This window comes from Stigmatopora argus, chromosome 9 (assembly GCF_051989625.1).
Source record: "Stigmatopora argus isolate UIUO_Sarg chromosome 9, RoL_Sarg_1.0, whole genome shotgun sequence".
NCBI lineage: Eukaryota > Metazoa > Chordata > Actinopteri > Syngnathiformes > Syngnathidae > Stigmatopora > Stigmatopora argus.
In genome coordinates this window covers 13,584,425-13,606,837 of record NC_135395.1, presented here as the reverse complement: position 1 = coordinate 13,606,837, position 22,413 = coordinate 13,584,425, and the positions used below count along the sequence as shown (strand labels likewise).

General features: G+C 37.8%; 1 protein-coding gene across 2 annotated transcripts in view; it reads right to left on the bottom strand.

Annotated features, from left to right (window-relative positions):
* The window catches only part of flt4 (fms related receptor tyrosine kinase 4), a 43,199-nt gene extending 20,989 nt beyond the window's left edge, over positions 1-22,210 (bottom strand). Inside the window, exons 1-8 of one of the 2 annotated variants that reach the window (XM_077610215.1) lie at positions 21,968-22,210; positions 6,806-6,902; positions 5,756-6,030; positions 4,154-4,171; positions 3,573-3,709; positions 3,324-3,489; positions 1,334-1,473; positions 1,074-1,245 (exon numbers count right to left, since the gene is read on the bottom strand). In XM_077610215.1, the coding sequence (XP_077466341.1) occupies positions 1,074-1,245; positions 1,334-1,473; positions 3,324-3,489; positions 3,573-3,709; positions 4,154-4,171; positions 5,756-6,030; positions 6,806-6,902; positions 21,968-22,031 (1,069 nt within the window). In that variant the 5' untranslated portion in view covers positions 22,032-22,210. The remainder of the gene's footprint in view (positions 1-1,073; positions 1,246-1,333; positions 1,474-3,323; positions 3,490-3,572; positions 3,710-4,153; positions 4,172-5,755; positions 6,031-6,805; positions 6,903-21,967) is intronic. The other variant, XM_077610216.1, reaches the window with a different exon arrangement.
* Between the last annotated feature and the right edge of the window lie 203 nt (positions 22,211-22,413).

The following is a 22,413-nucleotide window of genomic DNA, read 5'->3' as shown; positions in this document are numbered from 1 at the left end:
AACGAGTCAAAGCTAATAAGAGGGCAGGACGTATTTAAATAATAACCGGCAGGAGAAAAACATCAGTGGTTGAGTGACTCATTTAAACTATTTTATGTTAATATTAAAGATCTAAGCATCCATCCACACATGATCTTTTTTTATTAAGGTCAGGGGTGAGCTGGGGCCTATCCGAACAGCCTTTTGGCAAGAGCGGCAATTTAGCGGTGTTCATTGAAGCTAACGTGCATTATTTTGTAATGTGGGATGAGAACACAGCAAAAGCCCACATGGAGAACTCACAAAGTCCAGTGCCCACATTTGTAACGCAAGCCTAAGATCTGGTAGGCAGAAATATTAATCATACACTATACGACTGTGCTGCCAAGAGAATATTATAAGAACACCCAATGACAGCAAAGGTATAACAATAAAGAAAGTTGAGTTTTCAGTAGTTTATTAAAGGGTGGATAGATTTTTAAATAGTTGATTCTGTGATAGAAACTGAGCTCACCTTGTTGCCAGAGTTGCTGGAGTTATTCAAAAGTGATCGTGATAATGAAGACTTTTGGAAAACAAGTAACGTTGTTTAAGCTATAGTTAACTTAATAGTCTAGTTAGCCTGTTCTCCGTGTTCTTGTTAATATTATAAAGTTTACCTATGGTGTCTGATATAATAATCAACAAAAGTATGACTAGTATTGGAATTTTTTTCTTCGATATACGTTCTTTGGCTTATACTCATGTGCCAGTTAGAGTCTAAGAAATATGCTAGTGTGACACAAAATAAATGAAATGGAAATGCATTAGTTTAAGTACTCATGAAATTAAGGATTTAAATCATATAGCAGACAGGCATAAGACTAATGAAAGTTCCTTAATTGGCTATAAGGAAAATGAGCAATTGTGTCACATACTGTATCTTCTGGTGCGACTTATAGTCCAAGATAACGATGTTTACTCAAAGTGTGAATGTTTGTTGGAGAATGAATGTTTGATGAGTCTTTGTTGGGGTGGTATATGTCACTACCTATGAGCATTTCACTTTTTTTCCAGTTGTATCAAAACATCTCCCAACAAGAGCGATCGCTTACCATGAACCATGACCTGCATCGTTTTGGACTGCGGAGAGTCCACGCTCGTGACATTACAGGTGTACGGGCCGGTGTCAGCAGTAGAAGTGCTGGGAATGGTCAGGATGTTCACAGCTTCAGTGGCGTGAGAAAGTGCATCTCGATGGTATTTTGTGTCCACTGAGTCGTTGATCTGACGAGAGGATAAACGAACCGGAGCTTTGTTTAACATCCTGGAAATTTGGCGATCTGGTAAAGGAGAATCAACAACTTCAACAAACCTGTTTGCTTGGGTACGACCACTCTATGGTCACTCCGGTGTCAAACTCGACCTGTACTGTACAGTTTAGGGTGAGGGCCTCCCCCGCTATCATCTCCACGGGTTCTTCGGGAAACAGCTTGACATCGTAAACCTGACTTCCTGTCCGGGAAAGACGGAGGCGGGGAGGTCACAGTGACATCGTCAGCAGTTTTTCCTTCCTCACATGACCAAAGGAAATGACTCTCTTTGGAACCATCCTACCACACACAAGCTCACAGTGTTTGCATTGATCTGTCCACGTTGCGAGGGTGTAGTGACGTTTCAACTAAAGATGAAAGATACCCAAAACGGACACCCCTGTGTGTTGCTTAGAAATGCTAATGGATGTAAACATCTATATGACTAATGTGTGTGTGCAAGAGACTGGATTTAACGGCCCAAAAAATGTTCTGCCAGAAAGCTCACTCTCCGTTACCCTCTCCTGAGTCTGGCGGCTATTGCTTTTGGCCGGCAGCAGTAGCCATGACTTGCAGTTCACCCTCAGAAATTAAAGTTTCGCTTGCAAAAAGCTAGCAATGTTTTTATCATAGTTCCCGTTATCATAGTGCGAAAACATCTCAATTTTCCATCAAAATTTCTAGTTTATTACAGTGAATGTGAGTTGGTTTAACTGAAATCACAAAATAACAGCGCTCATAAACTGTTATTACTCTTTTACTTTGCATAGGTAAAAAAAATTGCATACTTAAATACTATTCGCAACTGTCTTTCGTTTCAATGCCATCTATTATGAAACCTCTTTTCTCTTTGAGATTGGCAAGCTAGCATGTTTATAATGTTAGTATTAATGGTGAAAAAAGCTTTTGAAATCATGCTCTGAACGTCAGCTCCTTTCACTTTTCAATTTGCATTCCAAAAACATTACTATCAACCTTGCCCAGGGTTCCTATATTATCATAAAAACATTGTAAAATGCGCTGGAAGACATCGTAAGGTCAATTAATTCTGCAAACAATTATTGGTCACTAAACAATACTTAATGTTTTGCTAATTCATTATTATTTCAGTGCGCGTTGAAATGTCTCACTAGAACTTTCTGTGACTTTCACAACGCATGGGCCTGTTTTCACTAGTTTCCTTTTCTTTCTCCAAAGTTAGATTTATCTACATCATAACAAGAAAGTCCAATCAACCTTTGCTGGGGTTACTAGTTAAGATGATTTCTTTTATGTTTAAGTACATAGACCGCTGAGAAATGTGTTGATTAATTCATGATACATAGGATACAGCCATACCGCACTTCATTTTTAGTTTTAGCTTTTGGGGAAACTTGATATTTCACATTTGTCCTGCAGTTCATATTGTGCACAATGCAGACTTCACACCTTAATATGTGTGATAGGAAGATCCTGTGAGTTTTAATGGATTGGGACAAGCCTTGACGTAGTCTTGTGATATAACTGGCCTCAAATGCATAATGAGTGTGCAGACCCTGAATTGGGACAAAGCCACTGATGGACTTGAATGGCGTAATGCAGAAGGACAGGGAATTTGGGATACACCCATTTGAATGGCTAAAACAGTACCGGCCCATGAAAAAATGTGCTGTATGTCCCTTTAAGTGAACAATGCAACCGGTGACTAATTGTGGCCAACCATCAATTACACAGAAAATGTTTGCTTATATTTATGGAGCACTTAATATATGGCTAATTGAAATTGGACAATTGAGCATCTGCAGCACAATCTGAATGAAATAGCTCTGAATGACCTCAGGTTTGCTTTTCCACCATAGCGCTAATCACAATCTGTTAAAGTCTGATAAGGAAGATATTTCCTTTGCTTAAATCCCTTGTTACAATCAAGGCAATTCTGCAAGTAGTCACCCCAATCCATGTTATCTTAAATGGAAGCAGCCATTGGTTATTTCAAATGCCCTATTTCACCTCCCTTCATTGATATTCCTTTGCCTCTTCCAGAACGCACACAACTCCCGGCTGTATATTTACCTGTAGTGTGAATGAAGTAGTTAACCGAGTGGTACTCTTTTCCTCCAAGTGTTGCCACGCACGAAAACACGTTGAGCATGGGCATGCTGCCAATGACGTGTCTGGGAATGGACCAACCTCGCTTGTTGTCCCATGTCAGTTCGTGTTTGTCCAGTGGGTTGAGATACTGAAATCACAGAAGCGTAAGAAGTTATGAAATGCTCAATTGGTTTTGATTAGGAGGAATAAAATCAGTGTCCTTTTACAAACCGCGTAGAGTGTGACATTGAGGTCGGGCACCGTGACTCGACATGGCACGATGACATCTGTTGAGTAACGTGTGATAAAAATATTCTCCACGTTGCTGTTAGTGGACTCGTCCCTCCTGAGGAAGGGCTTTTCGGGGTCTGGATGCACAAAACAGCAGGTCATTAATGAGTTGCCCTCCCAACAGATGGGATAATAGCAGCCATTACAGTGAGCCAAATATATCACAGCCTCTTAATGACCCCACAGGGCAAACAATACGGAAGCTTTATTGATATTACTATGATACATGCATATACCCGCACTGTTTTCCCCTACGTATTTTGAATAAATCTCCAACACCTTGATTCTTTTCTTTTAGTGACTCACATCTAATGTGCCGGTAATGTAGTAGCACCCATTTACGGCACAGCTGTTATCACAGCCGAAGCTTCATATTGCCGCAGCATGAGTACAAACCAGCACGCTTATCGCTAAAGCTGTTCTGCCAGCAGTGTGAGCCTTTGTACACAGACATCGATGATGGACTACCACCTAAAACTACTATTCACTTTGAAAAAAAAGAAGAAAAAAAGTTACTTTACCATCTCTTCCTGTTATTGCTGTTTGTCAATGTGAAGGGTTATAGAAGACCTCATCGAAAGCATGGAAAGGGAAACAATACATAACTCTCCAAAGACAATTTTAGACAACTTTGAGTGAGTGTGGGTGTATGTTGTCCAGGAGAGACAGGTTTAAAGACCACCGTCTGCATGGTTAACTACATCCACATGCAGCTATATCTCATCCCGCCTCTCACTTGTTTCTAATTAATGGGTGCAGCTTCATCTGCTTCTGATCAGTCCCTGTGGGCACACGTGAGGTAGCTGTATCGGTACCATGTCAGGGGACATAAACATGCAATTCATTTGAGTGAACCTGGTAGCATGTTTTTCTGATCCACTACCTTCCTATCTATTCTTCTTGTTTCAGTTTCTCTTTACAAGTGGTAAGGCAAAGGAAGGGTCAGAAGGGCATCTGACATCAATATAATTAACACTAATGTACGTCAACATGGTACATCGGCTGAAGTGGAAAATGCTTGATGTCAATTTTTTAATTCCAGTGACTCACACTAATGGTAGGTTAAAGTAGGAGGATGATGAAATTTTGAAGTAATTTGGCTGAAGCATGATTTGCACAGTAAAAATAAAACAGTCATTAGTCATGAAGGTAGCTGAAATTATTGTCTGAATAACTCATCATTTTGCATCTTTGCCTCACATTGTCAACACGAGTTAAATTCATTTGCATTCTGATGTTTGTTTGCAATACTTACATTAATGAGTACATTGAATTTAAAACGATAAGTTGTTAGAAGCTTATTAACTGTAGGTTGGTGAAGCCCTCTGTGGCATACATATCTGTAGCTTGAAGTCTCATTATCTCTTCTAAGACATTTTTCAGTGTGTGAGTAAAATGCTAAAGAAGGCAAAGATTTATGGTTAGTTTGAATACTCAATCTGATAACCTGATAATGGCCAAAGAGAGCTTGCAGGTTTTTTTTTTCAAGAGGTATTCGTTACATGTCCAACCGTTGCTTGAAAACTAAAAACAAGTTTGAAAGTTTGGCCCCTTAACTATATTCAAATAAGTATAAAAACTGCCATTTTAAAAGATGCGAAACAGTAGTAGAGTTTCACGGTGAGTTAGTCACATACTGCAGATGTGATTATTGCTATCATTTCGAGCTGTAGATTCTCAAAATTGAATCACTACAGCAACCATCATCATTTCGTGTACACTTGGCCCTGGACTCCTGAACAGATACAGTGGTACCTCGAGATACAAGCTTAATGCACTCTGGGACTGAGCTTGTATGTTGATTTACTCGCACCTCAAATGAACATTTCCCATAGAAATGAACTAAAAACAAATGAATTCTCCGCTGTATGCTCGTATATCAGAATTTGTCACGTATATCAAGATAAATATTTGCTCGAAATTTTACTCATATCTCAAGATAAATATTTGCTCAAAATTTTACTCGTATCTCAAATTGCTCGTATGTCGGGGCACTCGTATGTCGAGGTATTACTGTACTAAAAACATCAACTGTGAGCCACGCTGTAACAAGAGGTGAAAAAGAAGTGATTGAAGGTCAACCATTTTTTCGTTGGGTGTGTATTTATAGAATGTTAACTCACCGCTGACAAAGACATACGTGCTTGCAGCTGTAGTGCCATCAATGATGGCCTTTACGTCATTGTAGTAGCAGCGGTAGTACCCAGTGTCCCGTGCTTGCACCCTGTTGAGTGTCAACTTTTTACAATATGGCCTTCCTTGTTGACCTGGGCACTCGCTGACCAGGACTGTCCTCTCCCCACTGGGTGTGGTGAAAGACGATTGGCCCAGACGGTCGCTTAGCTTCTGTCCCACAAGAGATAAATCAGGCCAGGCCCAGGTGAGAGTACTTTGGCCCCTAGGAGAGATCAACAAAGGTCATACACAAATACGTACAAGCTCACGCCGAGTTGAATGTAAACTAGTAGTACTGGTGATGTTAATTCCGACAGAATGAAAGTGTCACTTGTAAAATGTCGAGGCTTTAAACCTACCGTGGTTAAAATTGTTTGTGTGTGACTGGAAGCCTTTGGGGCGTAGCCTGTAATTTCCTCTGCGCATTGATCCACACATCACTGCTTGTTTTATAGCTTAAATTGAGTTACATGAGCACATTTAAACCTGCAGGCGCTATGTAAGCGCTCTCCCCACCTACGTATGTACACATTTGTGGACAGTTCCAAATGATGATGACTGGAAATAACTCTGGAAATGGAGATAAAAATATTCTTTGGGCTATAATCCAGCTATTGTTACAAGTTGCTTTTTGGATCATTCATCATTGTAAATATGTGATTGACAATGAAGAATTTCTCAGAAGAAGCTTACATTTTACAGTGCAATATTGCCAAGAATCCAAGGGTAAAAATTGTAACTAAATAAAGAAAAAGAAAAGAAAAAGATTTTAATAAAGCTGATTTGACGGAAAATTTAGGATGATACAATTCAATGAGATGAAATTGAATGAACTTTAGATGCAAAAAGCATCCGTGTTTGAATTCATGCGATGCCAACACAGTATGTTGTATGAAGAGTTGTAATACATGACGCAATTGTACTTTTGTTTACAGTGATGTCAAGGCTTCACAAAAAAACAACAAACAATCATAATAATAGGCACAGTTTATACTTACCTACAAGTGATAATAAGTGTTTGATGAACCGAAATCACAAGATCATCTCTAGGACTGTCAAGAATAGGTGGTGTCATAGAAAAGCCAACCACTAGACCTGTAGAAAAGAACAAGAAAGCTTTGTTGGACTCATGTCACATTCTGGATTAACCAATGGCCCTGCTGCAATTCTGTCAAATTTCAGGCACACGTCAGGAATCTCAATCCTGACCTGGTAAGTAGTTCATTACATTTACAAGCGTTGAGAAAATTTAGGGATAACGATTTCCGGACCTTTGTGCTTGGAAACAGGCAGACAGACAAACCGTGGGTCACTTGAGAGGTCATAAAAAACACCCAGACCAGGACACGCTGCTGCCCTTTGTCAAATTGGTTTGACACCCGGGCTAGAGATAGTATGTGAGGCAATTTTTTTGAAGGGATGCCACGTCCATTTGGTTTATCTAGCAACGCAGCAGAGCCTTTAATGTCACCTGTCCTGTAAAACGATTTGATACTTCTGCAGCTGTTGTGAAACGTGAAATAACCATAAAGTTACAAAGAGTTCAAAGTTTTACTGAGGCGGCATGTAACATTGAGTTATCGTCTTGCCATTTGGGCTCAGAAGTGTACAATAAAAAGCATTTTCGCACCCTCAGCCAACAGCTGCATCAATTTGAATACTGATGATGAAATGCAAATCCAAGAACAGCAGGAAACGTCTTCATATCCATGACGGAAATCATTCCATCACGAATATGAGTCACTTATAAACTCATTTATCCCTTAGATATGATTCCCAAAACAAGAAAAAAAAGTTGCCAGTCTTTTCTGCACAAAAACAATAGTCTATGCTGAATCTCATTGTGGCGTCAATTATATTGTTGAGAAAACAATGGATTTTCTGTCTTTTTTTGTTTGAAAACCAATGAAATTTACTTTTCCAATTGTAATGTTGGTCGATGAAGTCAGCAGGTATGACTTCCTGTTTCCCTGGTTCTCTACAGGATAGAAATGAATGACTGATTAAATAAATGTGGGCATTCTTATAGATGCCATCATCGAATTGTCCTATTGTTTTTTAGACATTGGGCATTTAACACATTAATTGTCATTATTTAACTACAAAACATTCAACAAGAAAATATAACACATTTTAATCGCAAGTACAACCACAGAACCTTTAAACAATGCTGACAATGCACAATTTTCTGGTACACTGATTAAACCAGTGCATACATTAGCATATTTCATTTAAAAATGATAGTTTGGGCAAATATACTATAGTGTACAGAACGTGATGGTCTTCAGATAAAAGTGTGGTTCACCTAAAGTACAAAATACTTTTTGCTAACGTCATATAACCATGCAACGACCACCAACATCCTATAACCAGGAAATGGTTTGTAAATATAGATTCAATGGGCAAATTTCGTCCCTTGTGATTTATGTGGGAAATGTTGTTTGTTTTGGCTTTTGACAGTGTTGTGCAGTTATTCAAATACCAGCATGTCTTTCATTCACGTTTTTGACAACAAAACACTTAAGGAGCCACCGTAGGAAAAAAACATTAAAGCTCTCAAGTGAGAAATTGTGTCATGCCATGAATCATTTCCAGCTTGACTCTCAGCAGGCATTCCTGCTGCTCCTTCACAAATCCTAAGCTCTGCTACTGACGACCAGCAAAGCTGTCCTAACTCATTGTCGTGAACTTGCTACCAACATGAATCCCATTAGCACCCCTCAACTTTCCCTCATACTGAGAGTCTGGCAAGTAAAAATAAAAATATTGAGAAAAGGAAAAACATCAACAACATCGGTTTGGTGGTTTTTGTCAACATGGTATAACGGCAGACCTGGAAAAATAACCATAAATATTGCTGAATGGTGCCATTAGTGGAGGCTATTTTTTTTTAAAAAACCTATTTTCCTAGGATATACTGCTTTAATGCAACAAACGGTTTTGTTAATTGCTTTCCTAAGAATTTTCATACCATCTTCTACTTACTATCCTTAAGCTTTACAAGTCATCTCTAAAGAACTCCCAATTTACACGGTGTAAAAAGCATTAAGGGCACAAAGTAAAATGTAATTGGCACAAGTTTTCTAATCCCAAATCCTAGAGGGAGTAGTTAAAAATGATGTATCCAAGTAATATTGGGTTTACGTGTAGAGAAGTGTGAAAACAAACACCACCAGGAGTACAAGCAGGTACAATAAACACAAAATATTGTAAACCAAAAACCACCAGGGTTCAAGTCAATGGTCACTATCACTAATCGAAAAAAGGAAAAATCCTGAACTACTGCAAATGAACCACTGCAGGTGAGACAATAAACTCAAATTGGGATGCTCAAGAAGTGAACAAAACCAGCTGGGAGCAACTCTTAGATCTGTAATTTAAAAGAATACCATTTACTGTTATGTTATTGATAAATAATGGATTTTGGCCAAATGAAATGCAATGGAATAATTCCTTACATCACCACAGAATAACTTTCACGGTATACTGGCTGCCATGAAACCCTGGTTATGAATCAGTGCATTACATAACTTGTTATTATATTTGCCTGAGAAATTTTGAATATTGTCTTTCATCCAGGTTATTCTATTCTCCAGAGCGCAAGTGGGCTATTCTGGGTGCCTTAGAAGATGCTTTGCATCTAATCTGAACAGGCATTATCAATTCATGAAACAAGCTTTAGGACAGATTAACCCAGGTTCTGGTACGGAAACTCGATTGTTTAGACTTCAAATTGGAGGCACGCCCCAAAAACTATGGAATGTATAAAGCAGGTCTTGTAAAAATGAATTGTTGCAGGCCACCTTGTGCTTTTAGAAATTGCTTTATCAAATTGGAAGCATGCCCCAAAAACTATGGAATGTATAAAGCAGGTCTTGCAAAAATGAATTGTTGCAGGCCACCTCGTGCTTTTAGAAATTGGTTTATCACCTTAACATAAGATGTAATTCGCAAATTAATTAAATGTGTCGGATAGGTTAGTACGTCCGTCTCACAGTTCTGAGATCGACATTGGTTGGAGACAATGAGATGGATGACAGTGATTTTATCGACTAAAAAACTGTGTACATTTTTACAGTCAAATGTAGTTCTTTTTATATTCAGGTTTTTGAAAATACATTTGTGGCAACCACATTTCACTATATATTTGTTTAACCTTTTTTTACAATGTATATGCGTCTTTTACTAGTCTTTCCTTTGATGCAAGTCGACAGCTGATAAAATTGGCACATTTCTGTTGTGACATGAATCTGCTTTGAGATTGCTAATTTTCCCTATGATGCATTTGCACGAAAACAAGATTTGCTTGTGGCGTCGGATCATTGTGATGTATCTGCTTTTGTTACCATGTAAGAATGCTTTTCCCGAAAATATATCTGAGTTTCTCAGAGAAATTTGCAGAATAACTACATAACTTTGACTTCTTCATGTCCTTATGAGTACATGTGAAGACAAGTCATCAAGCACGAAAAAAATTGAGCGTGATATTTCTGAGTACAATTCAATGTACATATGAAATGTTGACATTATTATTCCGGCTGGAAGATGTACACACAGTGATAAGACTAATACATGCCAATTTTCGTGATGGTTGCTTGGCATCCCAATCAGTTTGTCTATTGACAGACAGAATGCAAATTGTGAGTCTATTTTAAAATGCCAAGACTGACTCACATGCTCTCAAAAGACAAACATCAGGTCATGTGCAAAAAAATTAAAGTAAAGATACTCTTGTTCAACCTTCAGCTTTTGTGGTTTAAAATGACACTTTTAGCAGACATAGCAGAATGGAAGAACATATTAATAATAATGAAATTTAAAAAAAAACTTGGCCATGGAATAGCATATATTGTATTATTTAAATATGAGCACCCGTGACACCGGTGCAACCTTTGGGTTAAGTGTAGCAAACAGATTTTGCATAACTTTTGAATTAAAATATCATTTTTGTGGGTCTGCTATAACAGCTATATGACACTCTGCAAAATTATAATACGTGTAGAGTTCAATGTGGGGGCATTCCACCCAAATTAGACTTTTAGTTAGCGTTTGAAAATTTATTTTCTTCCAACTGGAAATGAGCCGCAGTAAAAGTTCTGCCATGATGTTTCTTGTCTTAAAACGATAGTTTGTTTATTCTCTGCTTTGAGAAAAATGTGATGTGATCCCATTCTTAGAGCCAGTTCATGGAACTTAAATCAAGCCAAATAGTTTAGCTATGCAAATTCAAAACCATTATAATATAAAACCATTAGCCGTACTTGTTTGTTATGTTAATTAGCTCTTTTCACACAGCGTAACCTTTCCTGTTTGATAAATTCATGAATCATCCTCATTGATTGCCAGTAGCATCATCTACATTTTTTGTGCTTTTTTCAGGGGATATTTTTCAGTGAATCCAGCCACAAATTCAAGTATTTTACCAAGAAACGATTAGTTTATCATACTCAGTGAAAGGTCAAACTCTTCCCATTCTAATAGTGTACAAACTTGATGTGAATGTCATCCTTGAAATTAATAGAAACCTTCCCCCAAGATGACAAAGCTAACTAAGAGCTTTAAAAAAACAACAACCAATTTGTGATAAACAGCAACAAAAAGCGATATAATAAAGGCTACATCATGATAAACAATCATCGAACATAGCGTCACCAGGCTTGTATAATGCTGACATGCTTTATCTAAATCCCATCTTGTTGTTGTCTACAAGTTGATCTACCATTTTTTTATTCCTCGCTGCACTTCCTCTGATTACCTCTGGTGTTTTCCATCACAGCCATAGCATCCACTGATTAAATCCTTTGCGTTCAACTATCAGTCATCCGACACACTTGAATAGGCCCGGCGTGATACTGCCATATTTTTGAGGCCACGATTGCAGCTGATGATGATTATGACTAGCATGACACTTGCGTGATGTTGATTAATGATTCTGATTGAATCCTATTCCACATATGTAGCACTAATCAGACGGTCATGCTATGACTAGTGCAGACGCATGCAATGTATTCTTGCTATGAAAAATGAGTTCGCCCTTTAGCATTAGAATCTGCAAGCTCAGTTTAGCTGCTTGAAGAAAAAAAAGTGCTTAATATTTTTGTGTTATAGAAAATGATGGCATTTAATTACCAATAGAAATATTAACAAGCATAAAAACTTAGACCCTTTCATGTCAGAATGATGATTTTTTTAACTTATTGGCTGCCAATAATGGCAATGGACGTTCAATCCATTTTTACTCATTCCCTGATTCATTGATTACAGTGAATAAATGTTTAAAAATCATCTTTAGAGTGGTACTGGGGGCCATACCCAGTGTACATTTCCAATTTGAATCACTTTAAATTACATAAATCTAATTTCATTTAATTTAAATTTATAGTACATCAATAATTGCAGTTATTTAATTTTTTTTCAAACGACCAAAAATAGTCAGTTGCTTTAAAGAGGGTAAAGGGTAAGTTCTTAAATGGGAACTTGTGAATAGATGTCCACTGTAAAGACCACTGTCCCTGAAAGGGTTAAAGAGAATAAGATTACCATTGAGAGAAAGAGAAGGGAGTTTAACATATTTCACAAAAACCAGATGGTACAGTCAATAAATCTGTAAATTGTGAACTGATGTTGACTCTTGATATCGTTTGATTAAGTAGCTTAATTCAGCTACAGAAATGTCAAAATCATGCAGTTCCTCCAATAAAGTACCAATACATAAGCGTTTAAAGTAGATTTATACCTAGGAGTGGTCCTCAACAGCGCCCTAAAAATGACAACACTGCTAATCAAAAGAATCATCTAAGTCTGCTCTATGATTCACTAGCAGCCAGGCCAGTTGAATCTGTAATATAATTTTGACCCAAATGAGGACAAACTAAAATAAAAGTAGATGTTATCATTGTTATGTGTGTGTAAGTAATTTGTAGAAAACAGATTGAAAACAATCATTTTCCCAAATAGTTGATACTTGGATATAATAATTATTGCAACCCATTAATCTTCTAATTTATTGTTTAACAAAAAAAGAATAAAAAATGTACTGAGTTCAAACAATAACATAAGGCATTTCTCGTTTAACCTGCAAAGAAAAGGTAGGTGTAATATCTCTCCTAAATGGCAAAAAAAAACCAGATATAGCTTCATCTAGTACAAGATTGCCTTTAAAATAGTAGGGTATTAATTGTCGATTATTGAAAAGCTATATTTAATTATTTCACCAATTAATAAAGCTGCGATTCTATTTCAGCCTTGTGTGCTAAGACTACTCAGATGAAAGAAAGTGTACGAATAAATGTCATATAAACTGACTGGAAAATGATTGTTTTTTTTCTAAATCATTCATCCCTCCGTAGAGGACTTAGCTGAGAAAGCGCAGGGGGCCTAGCGGAGTTTTTAAGATATACACTGGAAAATGTCAGTGGAATTTCTTCTGGCTTGAAAGTATATTACACTTTGCCGGAACTAATTACTCCTTCGTGCTGCTTTAGCAAAGCTATAGAAAAGAGATCAGCCGGAGGACAGTACGTAGCTTCGCTGGCCAATTTGAACGAGCATGCAGGGAAGAGGTGGCCCGAAGAACAAACACGTTTGCGCGAACATGAGAAGAAAGCTTTTATCTGAATCGCGAAATGCATTCGGTAACGGATCTCCATACACAATATAGATTATAGTTGTGTGTGGTTATTTCTTTCTATCAAAACCCTTCAAAAATGACGCTTGCGCAGAGGAATTTCCTCAGACACAGCACAGCATTTTCTGGAGGGATTACATAAAAACTGTTTGCTTACTTGCTGGCTGTTAAAAAATTAAAGATGTGGCACGGGTCCAAAGAATAAAGATTCATCCTCTAACAAGCAATCGTTCAAGTAGTGTATCACTGCACACACGACACAGAATGATGAAATCATCAGAGCAAGAAACAGTAAACGCTCACTGAACATTTCCATGAAAAAATCCAGATATTTCTCCGGAGATGGAGCATATTGTGAAAAGCCATTCTTATTGTGGAACTAATGTGCATGTAGCCTTCAAAAGCTCACCCAGGCAAATAAATATGAAGGGAAAATAAAACTTGAGTGGCCTATAAAACTTCAGGTTATACAAAAAGGGAATGGTATTATGATTTCGTCAATTTGGAGGAAGTAACCTTCAGAATTGCAGCAAAAGTTCAGTTCTTTGAAATGTACGTACATACACGTATTTAAAAGACTCACTTTTTTGAGGGATCAAACAGCCTACCTTGGATGTTTTTGGGATGTGGAAGGAAACCAGAGTACGCCGAGATAACCACAGGACATGCAAACTCCACATGGGAAGGTCAGAAGCCATCAGCGATTGAACTTTCGATCTCATTTGTCCACTGTACCTAGTAGTACTGACAGGTACATACATACTGACAATAAAATCATTCAATTCCATTCAATCATGTATACCTCTCCAACTGTCTTAACAAAGAAGAACCACGCATACATCGATTTTCCACGCAACTTGTTCTGTTCAGGGTCACAGGGTTCTGAAGCTAATCACACGACACATACGGTGACAGACAACCAACCATTTGCACTTACATTCAGACCATAATTAAGCATTAACTGAATCTACAATGCCAGTACTGAAGTGAGACAAATGTTCATACAGTCAGTGACTTAAAAAAGGGAATATCTTAAAGGAGTCATTTTGACCTTTTTTTCTAGTGAAATTTGTTTGAATGTCCTCCTTCATAATAAAAGGTTCCTCAATGTATGCCTTTCTTTGAAAGTTGAAACATGTTTTAATCAGCCATTTACATATGCTATTCCAGTAGTATAATTTATACAAATATACAGTATTTGTTGTCTTTAAGTAGACCACAAATGAATGGAATTAAACAAAATAAATGTCAGAGGGGTGACAAATAATAATGTTGCACCAGATGACATTGTGTTTACTGGTTTGTTGTGCACCCTTCGTAAGCCTGAAACTGCAGACTATCTTATATTTAGGGGATGTATCTCTGTATGCCTGATATTTTGTGAAGTTGGTGGTCTCATAAAAAAGCAATAATAATTAGTTACTATATTTTAGCAGATCTGTCCATAATTTACTTCATTCTGTATACATTGCTGTAGAAAAGTATTTTGCCCCCTTCTGAAATATATATTTGCATATGTGCATATTGTTAGATCTCCCGGGATGTTTTTCCCGGTGTTTGTTTTTTAGCCGTAGGACAGTCCAACCTTAAAATGGTTTAAAGAAGACAAAAAGAAAAATAACAAAGTGTACAACTTGTTTGCCCTGATAACTAAAAACTAAACTGAAAACTAAACTAATTAGTTTGGGATGTACAAAACACAACCCCCTTCAAAATATAATGATGCACATTTCACAGATGTTTGCCTCAAGTTCATTTCCTATTTTAAAACTGCAAAAATCATTCATTGCTTTTTTAGTGGTTTAGCATAGCTTCCGCGTATAATTGGCCCCGCTGTGATGCGTTATTCTCGCTTTTGGCTTTTACTGTTTTGTCTGATTGAAAGATCCAAAACAGATTTGTGCATACATACACGGAAAGCAGGAATGAATCTCAACGCCCCCAATTTTGAGCTTCCTCCTCTGATGGAACAAGAATTTTAATACACACCATGCAAGCAATGATTTATCTGACAAATAAAAAGAGGATTATGAAAATTAAAAGGATGTATATTCATCACAGATATGAACACCATATGATTTTAATTTCACCGTTTAAAGAAAAGAATTTTACATTTTTACAACGAGAGCAAAAGGATTATCTGAGACGTGGTGCAGAAATTAAAAATGTATTCATTAGGGTGAGCTACAGTAATACCATGGGAGACAAAAAAAAGAATACTTATCGCAGAGCAGTGTTTTGGTCAATATCTCTCTCTCCATTATCATGGATAATTAAATGATAGAATACTGTCAAAGGCTATTCAAAAAGTTATTATCAAGACTCACACAGATCCATAACTGTTGAAATTCATTTATTTTCCGAGCAGCTTATCCTGTCGAAGTACCTCATAAGAATTGGGTGAGAATGCAAATTTCACACAGGAAGGTCAGAACCCACAAGGATTGAACCCTCAATCTTAGAACCGTGAGGTGGATGTGCTAACCACTATAACACAGTTCCGCCCCTATTGAAATTGTGCAATAAAAACAATGAATGTTGTCTCTGCACAGTTAAAACCAATGACGTAAGAGAAGAGAGGGATCTACCGGGGACCGTGTGACAAAATGGATTACAGTAATTGAAACTCGGCTTCATCGGAATCAAAATTGACAGTTGGTTAGAGGAGGAAGTAAGATTCTGGGGAGATTTTACAATAGTTTTAACGTAAGTGAAAGAGAAAGAAAATGAGAGTTGAATTACCTTGGGCTACATTGAAATCAAATCACGATGAAATATCGTTTATTCACGCCTCTTGAATATAAAAGCAAGCATATCAATTGAATAAAGAATAATTTCTCATCTAGACATATCACAACCGGAATAATATTTTTTTAAATTTTAACTGGTATACTTTTGTTGACGCCGGGGGCAACAACGCTGGGTAAAGCGAAACACAACTTTTGGGCTTTTTTTCGTTTATTTTACAAAGAAAAGGACTACGAATTGTGGCCGATCAAGTCCAATCCATCGAATTTATTAAAGAACCACCAGTGGGGACAGCAGAACTTTAAAGAAACACTTGGCAAGTATGGCACCTATTACATATATTATATGCTTGTAGTTTGGTGTCAGTCAAGCAGCACTGAACCATGGCTTCAAACCGATGAATGCCACCTGCTGATTAGATGTAAATCACATGCGTGGACTCATATACGCACATTTTATATGTGCAAGGGAAATCTGCCACAAGACACTTTAAGCCAGTTAAAAATGTAAAGCTCTTTTTGACAGGCAAATGAATCAGTGATCATCAAAAGCGTCATCAAAGGTGCGCTTCAAGAGAATCCTCGTCTTCATGGGAACGGAAGAAGACGCATTAAAGCTTATGAGAAAAGCAGTGCCGTGTTTTTCATGGCCAGCAAATTTCCTGTTTTCTTTATCATGTACTCGTCTCCCACTTCCCTTTTTCATGGACGGTGAAGGAGTCGTTGCGTCTTGCATTTCCTCATTTCACTGTCATTTGGTCCCTGAGCAGTCATACAGCAGGAACAGGAAAATAGCGACTTTACATAAACAAACAACCATTAAGGAGGCATTGTGGGAGTTTGTAGCACTAGGGCGCTCATCTAATTAATTTTACGCCCAATGCATTTTGAAGGGGAGAATCTTTTTTTTTTTTGCTGTATAAAATAACATTAATCCCTACATTGACAGGTTCAGCTTCTACTCAAATTTCCTACCCTTCAACGAAAAAGTCTTGAATGGATTTCTAAACAGCTTTCCCAAAGCTGGGGATTGCTAAACATTCATTTCAGGGACAAAAAATATGGATAAGGGCCAAAGTTGAGGCACACGGACGCATCCGGTGAAGGACGGGAGGCCATGTAGGCCACGGAGCAGACCTGCTTTCTGGATGTGGAGTTATGACATACTCCCTCTCCCCGAAAAGAAAGGGTCCGCTTCCTCCGTCATCTGGACACAAGGCCGGGCGGAGCCAGGCGACGGCCTGACTGGCAGTTCGGCTTTGATTTCATTGTTCGCGTGAAGGGGGGTGACATCCACTACGTCCCTGTCCTCTCCACTTTTGGGGCAGTTTGGGCTTTCCAACATCCTGCCAGGGGAAGGTTCCCAAATTAAGGATGCGGCTACAAGCCATCTGGGCCAGCTTCCTATGTTGAACGTCCCAGTCTGTTTTCTTCCTGTACCTGCCTCGCAGGAACACACTTCCTCTGTCGCGATCCATTTTTGTGTGCCATCATTTTAGCGCTGTCCCCAGCAGGGAACATACTTGGTGTGAATAATGACGTTTTGATGTTGAGGCGTTTAAAATTTCAACTTGAGCATGAAAAGCCCTAAAGATGAAGGCTGCTGTGATGTCTCCATAGGTCTTAAAACTGTCAGACGACAACAACTCCTCAAAGGTTAAACTTTCAAGTGTGCTTGTTAACTGATTCCCAGAGACTGTGCTCACATATACAAGTCCACACTGAGTGCTAGATCCCTGCAGCGGATGATGGTGGAGAGCAAGAGGCCCAAGTGAAGCACGGTGGGTCAACAGCATACTTAATGCCAAGGGGGGGAAGCCTTAATTTCCCCTTGAGAACCCAGTGAACTCTCACTCACGATTACCGAACATTTCTAAGTGGGACGACAAGAGGTGTAATAGGTTAACCGTGCATATGCAACCAAGTAACAATCATCCCATTGTCTAAAACTGTGTAGTAATTGGAACATAATAGGAAAGGTGGCCCTGGACAAACTTCTCACTGTTCTAATGATGCTTGTTGCTAAGCAACATTGGACTTTGGAGCATCGTAATATTCGCGGATCAGTCCCTGTGTCCAGGATCCAGTTTCAATTCCTTCAAGTGTGTAATGATTGAGCAATAGAGGCAGGAGAAAAAAAATCCTTGCTGTCCAATGGTTTGATTTAATTATGAAATAGTGGGTTTTTGAGTATTTAATATTGATCCCAAGATGAAGGGCCATATTTTCATAGGTCACACGGGCTGTTAGCAATGCTTACAAAGACAGGAATGGTAAGTTGCTGTGGAATCCCTTGAGTGTCTTTTAATTAAAAGTTACTTCTCTGTGAGGTAATGGCATCCATCTTTAGTAGTCGCTCGGGGTAAAATTAAACTTTTTGAAATTGGAAGGTGAGGTTGAATGCATTTCAATCAGGAAATAACCATATCAATGATTTATTTTCATCTGCAACACAACTTCAAACTTCAAAATGCAACTTTTCAACTTCCACCTATGTATTCCTAACCGCCACTAATGCCCGAGCTCTGATAGTACCAACGTTCTAATAAAATCAATCAAAAAATGAAAGCCATAAGCACTCAGCAGTCTGTATGCCTTAAACTTGGCTAAGTTTGAACGTAAAACAGGCTAATGTACTTTCTGTCAGAGCTATATTCAGTGTACTCATACAAAAGGAACGGTTCAAATCTCCAGCTCAATCCACTTCACTTCACTTCACTCTTTAAATATCGACTCAAATCTGAAAGGCCTGAAATATGCTGACAAGTCAAACATTTCTGTGATGTAAAAATTGCTGTGCATTAGGATGGAAAAACTAAAATCATCCCCTGGCTGTCAAAGAACAACAGTAAATAACCGTAACAGACAACCTCTGTTGATGGTGGGAAATGTCACGGGCAAAACACCAAAAATGATCTCCAACTGAACTAAAAAAAAAAAAAAAAGACGAAAAATTAAAAAGATGGTTAATGAAAAACAGTTTTAGAAATGGGGGGAAAATAATTAGGGAAACAGAGCTGTATACTTTTTTCTACAAATGTGTAAGGGTAGAAAAACTGGCAGTAAGTTAAATGTCTGTTTTTCCATGAACGTTGTGAAATAAAATAGTCACAATTAAACAGCTTGATTTTCAAATCAAATGACACTGGCACACTACAAGTTGAGTAAATATGTAAAGGTCATAAAATGAAAAGCAAAAAATGCCACATATGTTTTCCATTTCTACCAAAAAGACAAATTTCTGGCCATGTCTACAAATTCCTACCATTGAAAGAGCTTATCTCTCAGTTCTAGTCATATTTGGGCTATTGATGTTGTAACCTGACTGACCAGGCATGTATTACATGCCTGTGGAGGCCTCCTTGTTTGAATAGTAGTGATGAAAGGAGTACTGGTCCACAATTTCTCTCATTCAATTTTTATTCTCCAGCTGATAGAAGAAAACATTTAAGGACATGCCCTCACGCTTTCCTGAGGCTAAATCTTGAGATCAGTGCATGGATGAAAGTCGGTTATTGTTGGCTCAAACAAGTCAACCGTAAAATTAGGCCACCACAATAGCAGAATAGAGAGTCGCATTTCGGGCTATGATCCAATCAAATGGAGGTATGCGTAATGAAAATATCCTAAAGCAACACTGACAAAATTCTCTCAAGATGCAAAGAGTCTTTCAACACCAGAAGAAAGTCTTTCTTGTGTCAGTTCTTCAATCAGCATGTCTTTCAAAGGCTAATGACGGTTTCTCTAAAAATGCAGAAGCTCAGCAAAGATGAATGGGACATTTACTCCAAACAGACTGCACTTTTTTTACCAGGAAGGTAATTTTGTGACACATTTAAAAGCAGCATCGTCTTTCAAACCAAAGATTTTAGAAGGCTGATGTAATGGTTCTATCCCGTGCCGGTAAGCTCTGGCCTTAGCCAATTTTTGCCCTGCGCAATGGCCCAACCTCCCACAGTCATGAATGGTACTGCTTATTGCTGATAATTATTATTGCTTCTTGGCTACATTCACCTTTTACTGTTTATTTTTTTATATTTCCCTTCCCAACCTGTACTAAAGTAAATGAGAAATGTTGCTCTTTAATTAAATGTTAACCAATTCAGGAATCCCCAAAGTCTTGAAGGCATCAGCACACCATGACCATAAGCGAAAAGCTAAATGCATTAATTTGTTTCCCCAATTGGATTGAATTAAAAACTAACAATCAATCAGGCATTTCAAATTTTGAAATATCGTTATAAAACTCTAACTGCCTTTTTGGTTATTCGTAAGATGTTGTCATTTAGAATGAACTTTGTTTGACATTGTAAAAAAATATTTAAGGAAAGTGAATGTTCTTCATGAAGAAATATTCGACAACATTGATAAAAATGCGCATATGGACTCTCGGAGCAAGACTGCAAACAACCTCATATGTAGTCACACATCACAAAGTCAGTCAGAGTGCTAAGTGACACTAATTTTTCATCTACACTTCCCAGCCAAATCACAAAACCAGTAGGTGACATTTACTCTCGTTTCACCAAAATATGAGAGATCTGACCTAGAATGCATCCTCCAAGTCAGTTCAATTTACATCACTGCAACATTGCATCACAGTATGACCTACATATCTCTGGAGTAAACTCACTCAAAAACAATTGTACAGAGACTTTCATGAAAAAAATAAAACAAAAAAATACATGAAAACAGAATTTCTCTTCATCCCTTGCCTAATGCTCAAACAAGTATGGCTTGCTCATTTGGTTAGAAAATACAAATCTGGAATCATTGTGTCACAATCATGCTGTATGCCACAGGTGTCAATCTTGGTTTTATAATGGATTGCATCATAGTTATTTATGATTGCCCTCCAGTGGCTTGGTTTTAAAATAATTCAAAGTATAATCCTGAGGCATTTAAACAACCAAGTAAAACCGAATGGCTGTACCCAAGTGTGCAAAGATGTTTAGATTACAATAAAAAGGAAAAATAAAAAGCTATCACTTTTGCATTTTCAGAAAAGAACAAAATCAACAATTTCCTTCTAAAGCATTTAAATACCATGGAATATATTGTTGTAAAAAAGTCCATCCACCTTCTGTACTACTTATTTTCACAAGGTTCGCGGGTATGTTCAACCCTATCCAACAGGTTGCCAGCCAATTACAGCGTACATTGATGCAGTCCTGGTCCACAGTTCATATGCGAGAAATGTCAAATACCATCAGCAATCGGAATGTTATTCAATGAGAGATTGGGGAATTTCTTGAAACATTCTCAGGAAATTTTGAAATGTATATATATATATATATATATATATATATATATATATATATATATATATATATATATATATATATATATATATATATATATATATATATATATATATATATATATATGTATATATATACATATATATGCATATAATGCATATAATGCATATATATGCATATAATGCATATAATGCATATATATATATATATATATATATATATATATATATCAAAATATCTATTTATATCTTCAGGTAATTATCTGAAATTTACAAAATCTGAACTTTGAAAAATAATTTGACAGATATTAGAGCAACTCATGTTTAGTGGGCAACCAAAACACCAACATAAAAGTTGTGGTGCACGTAAATCCATCCGGAATTTTGACACATACTTCAATGAGATTAGTTGACAAAAAAGTCCTTGCATTTGCACGAGTAAAAATAGCTCGATTTAAAGATATATCCGTAACAACTTTTACGTCCGACATGGAGCATGCAAAAATAGTTGCCAAAGTCTCCTCACCTGCTGCGTAAACAACTCCAATCCAAGCGCGATTGAAAAACTTCCAATGGCTCTTCATCTCCATGAACTCCACTCCCGAAGAACAACGATATTTCCACAAAATACACCTTTAAACGTGCTTTGAAAAAAGACAGCGGGCAGGGGACACTACTGAGTGGGATGTTTGTGTTTTGAGTCCGCGGGGCACGCGACTCAGGTGAAACTCGGCCAGACCGCGTGTGTGATGCGCACATGTGTTCCGGACACAGGGCAGATCCCAAATGTCGTACCGGTGTGTGTGTTAAGGAGTGTGGGGTGGGTGGCTGCTGCTGGACGGGAAAGGATGCATAGGAAGTCAATCAATTCCCTTTCCGATGCTCGTGACTGGAGCGTGCCTTATGGTGACACTCTATTCTCATGCCATCCAAACGGCCTAAAGACTGACATTTAGAAAGTGCATGTGGTAA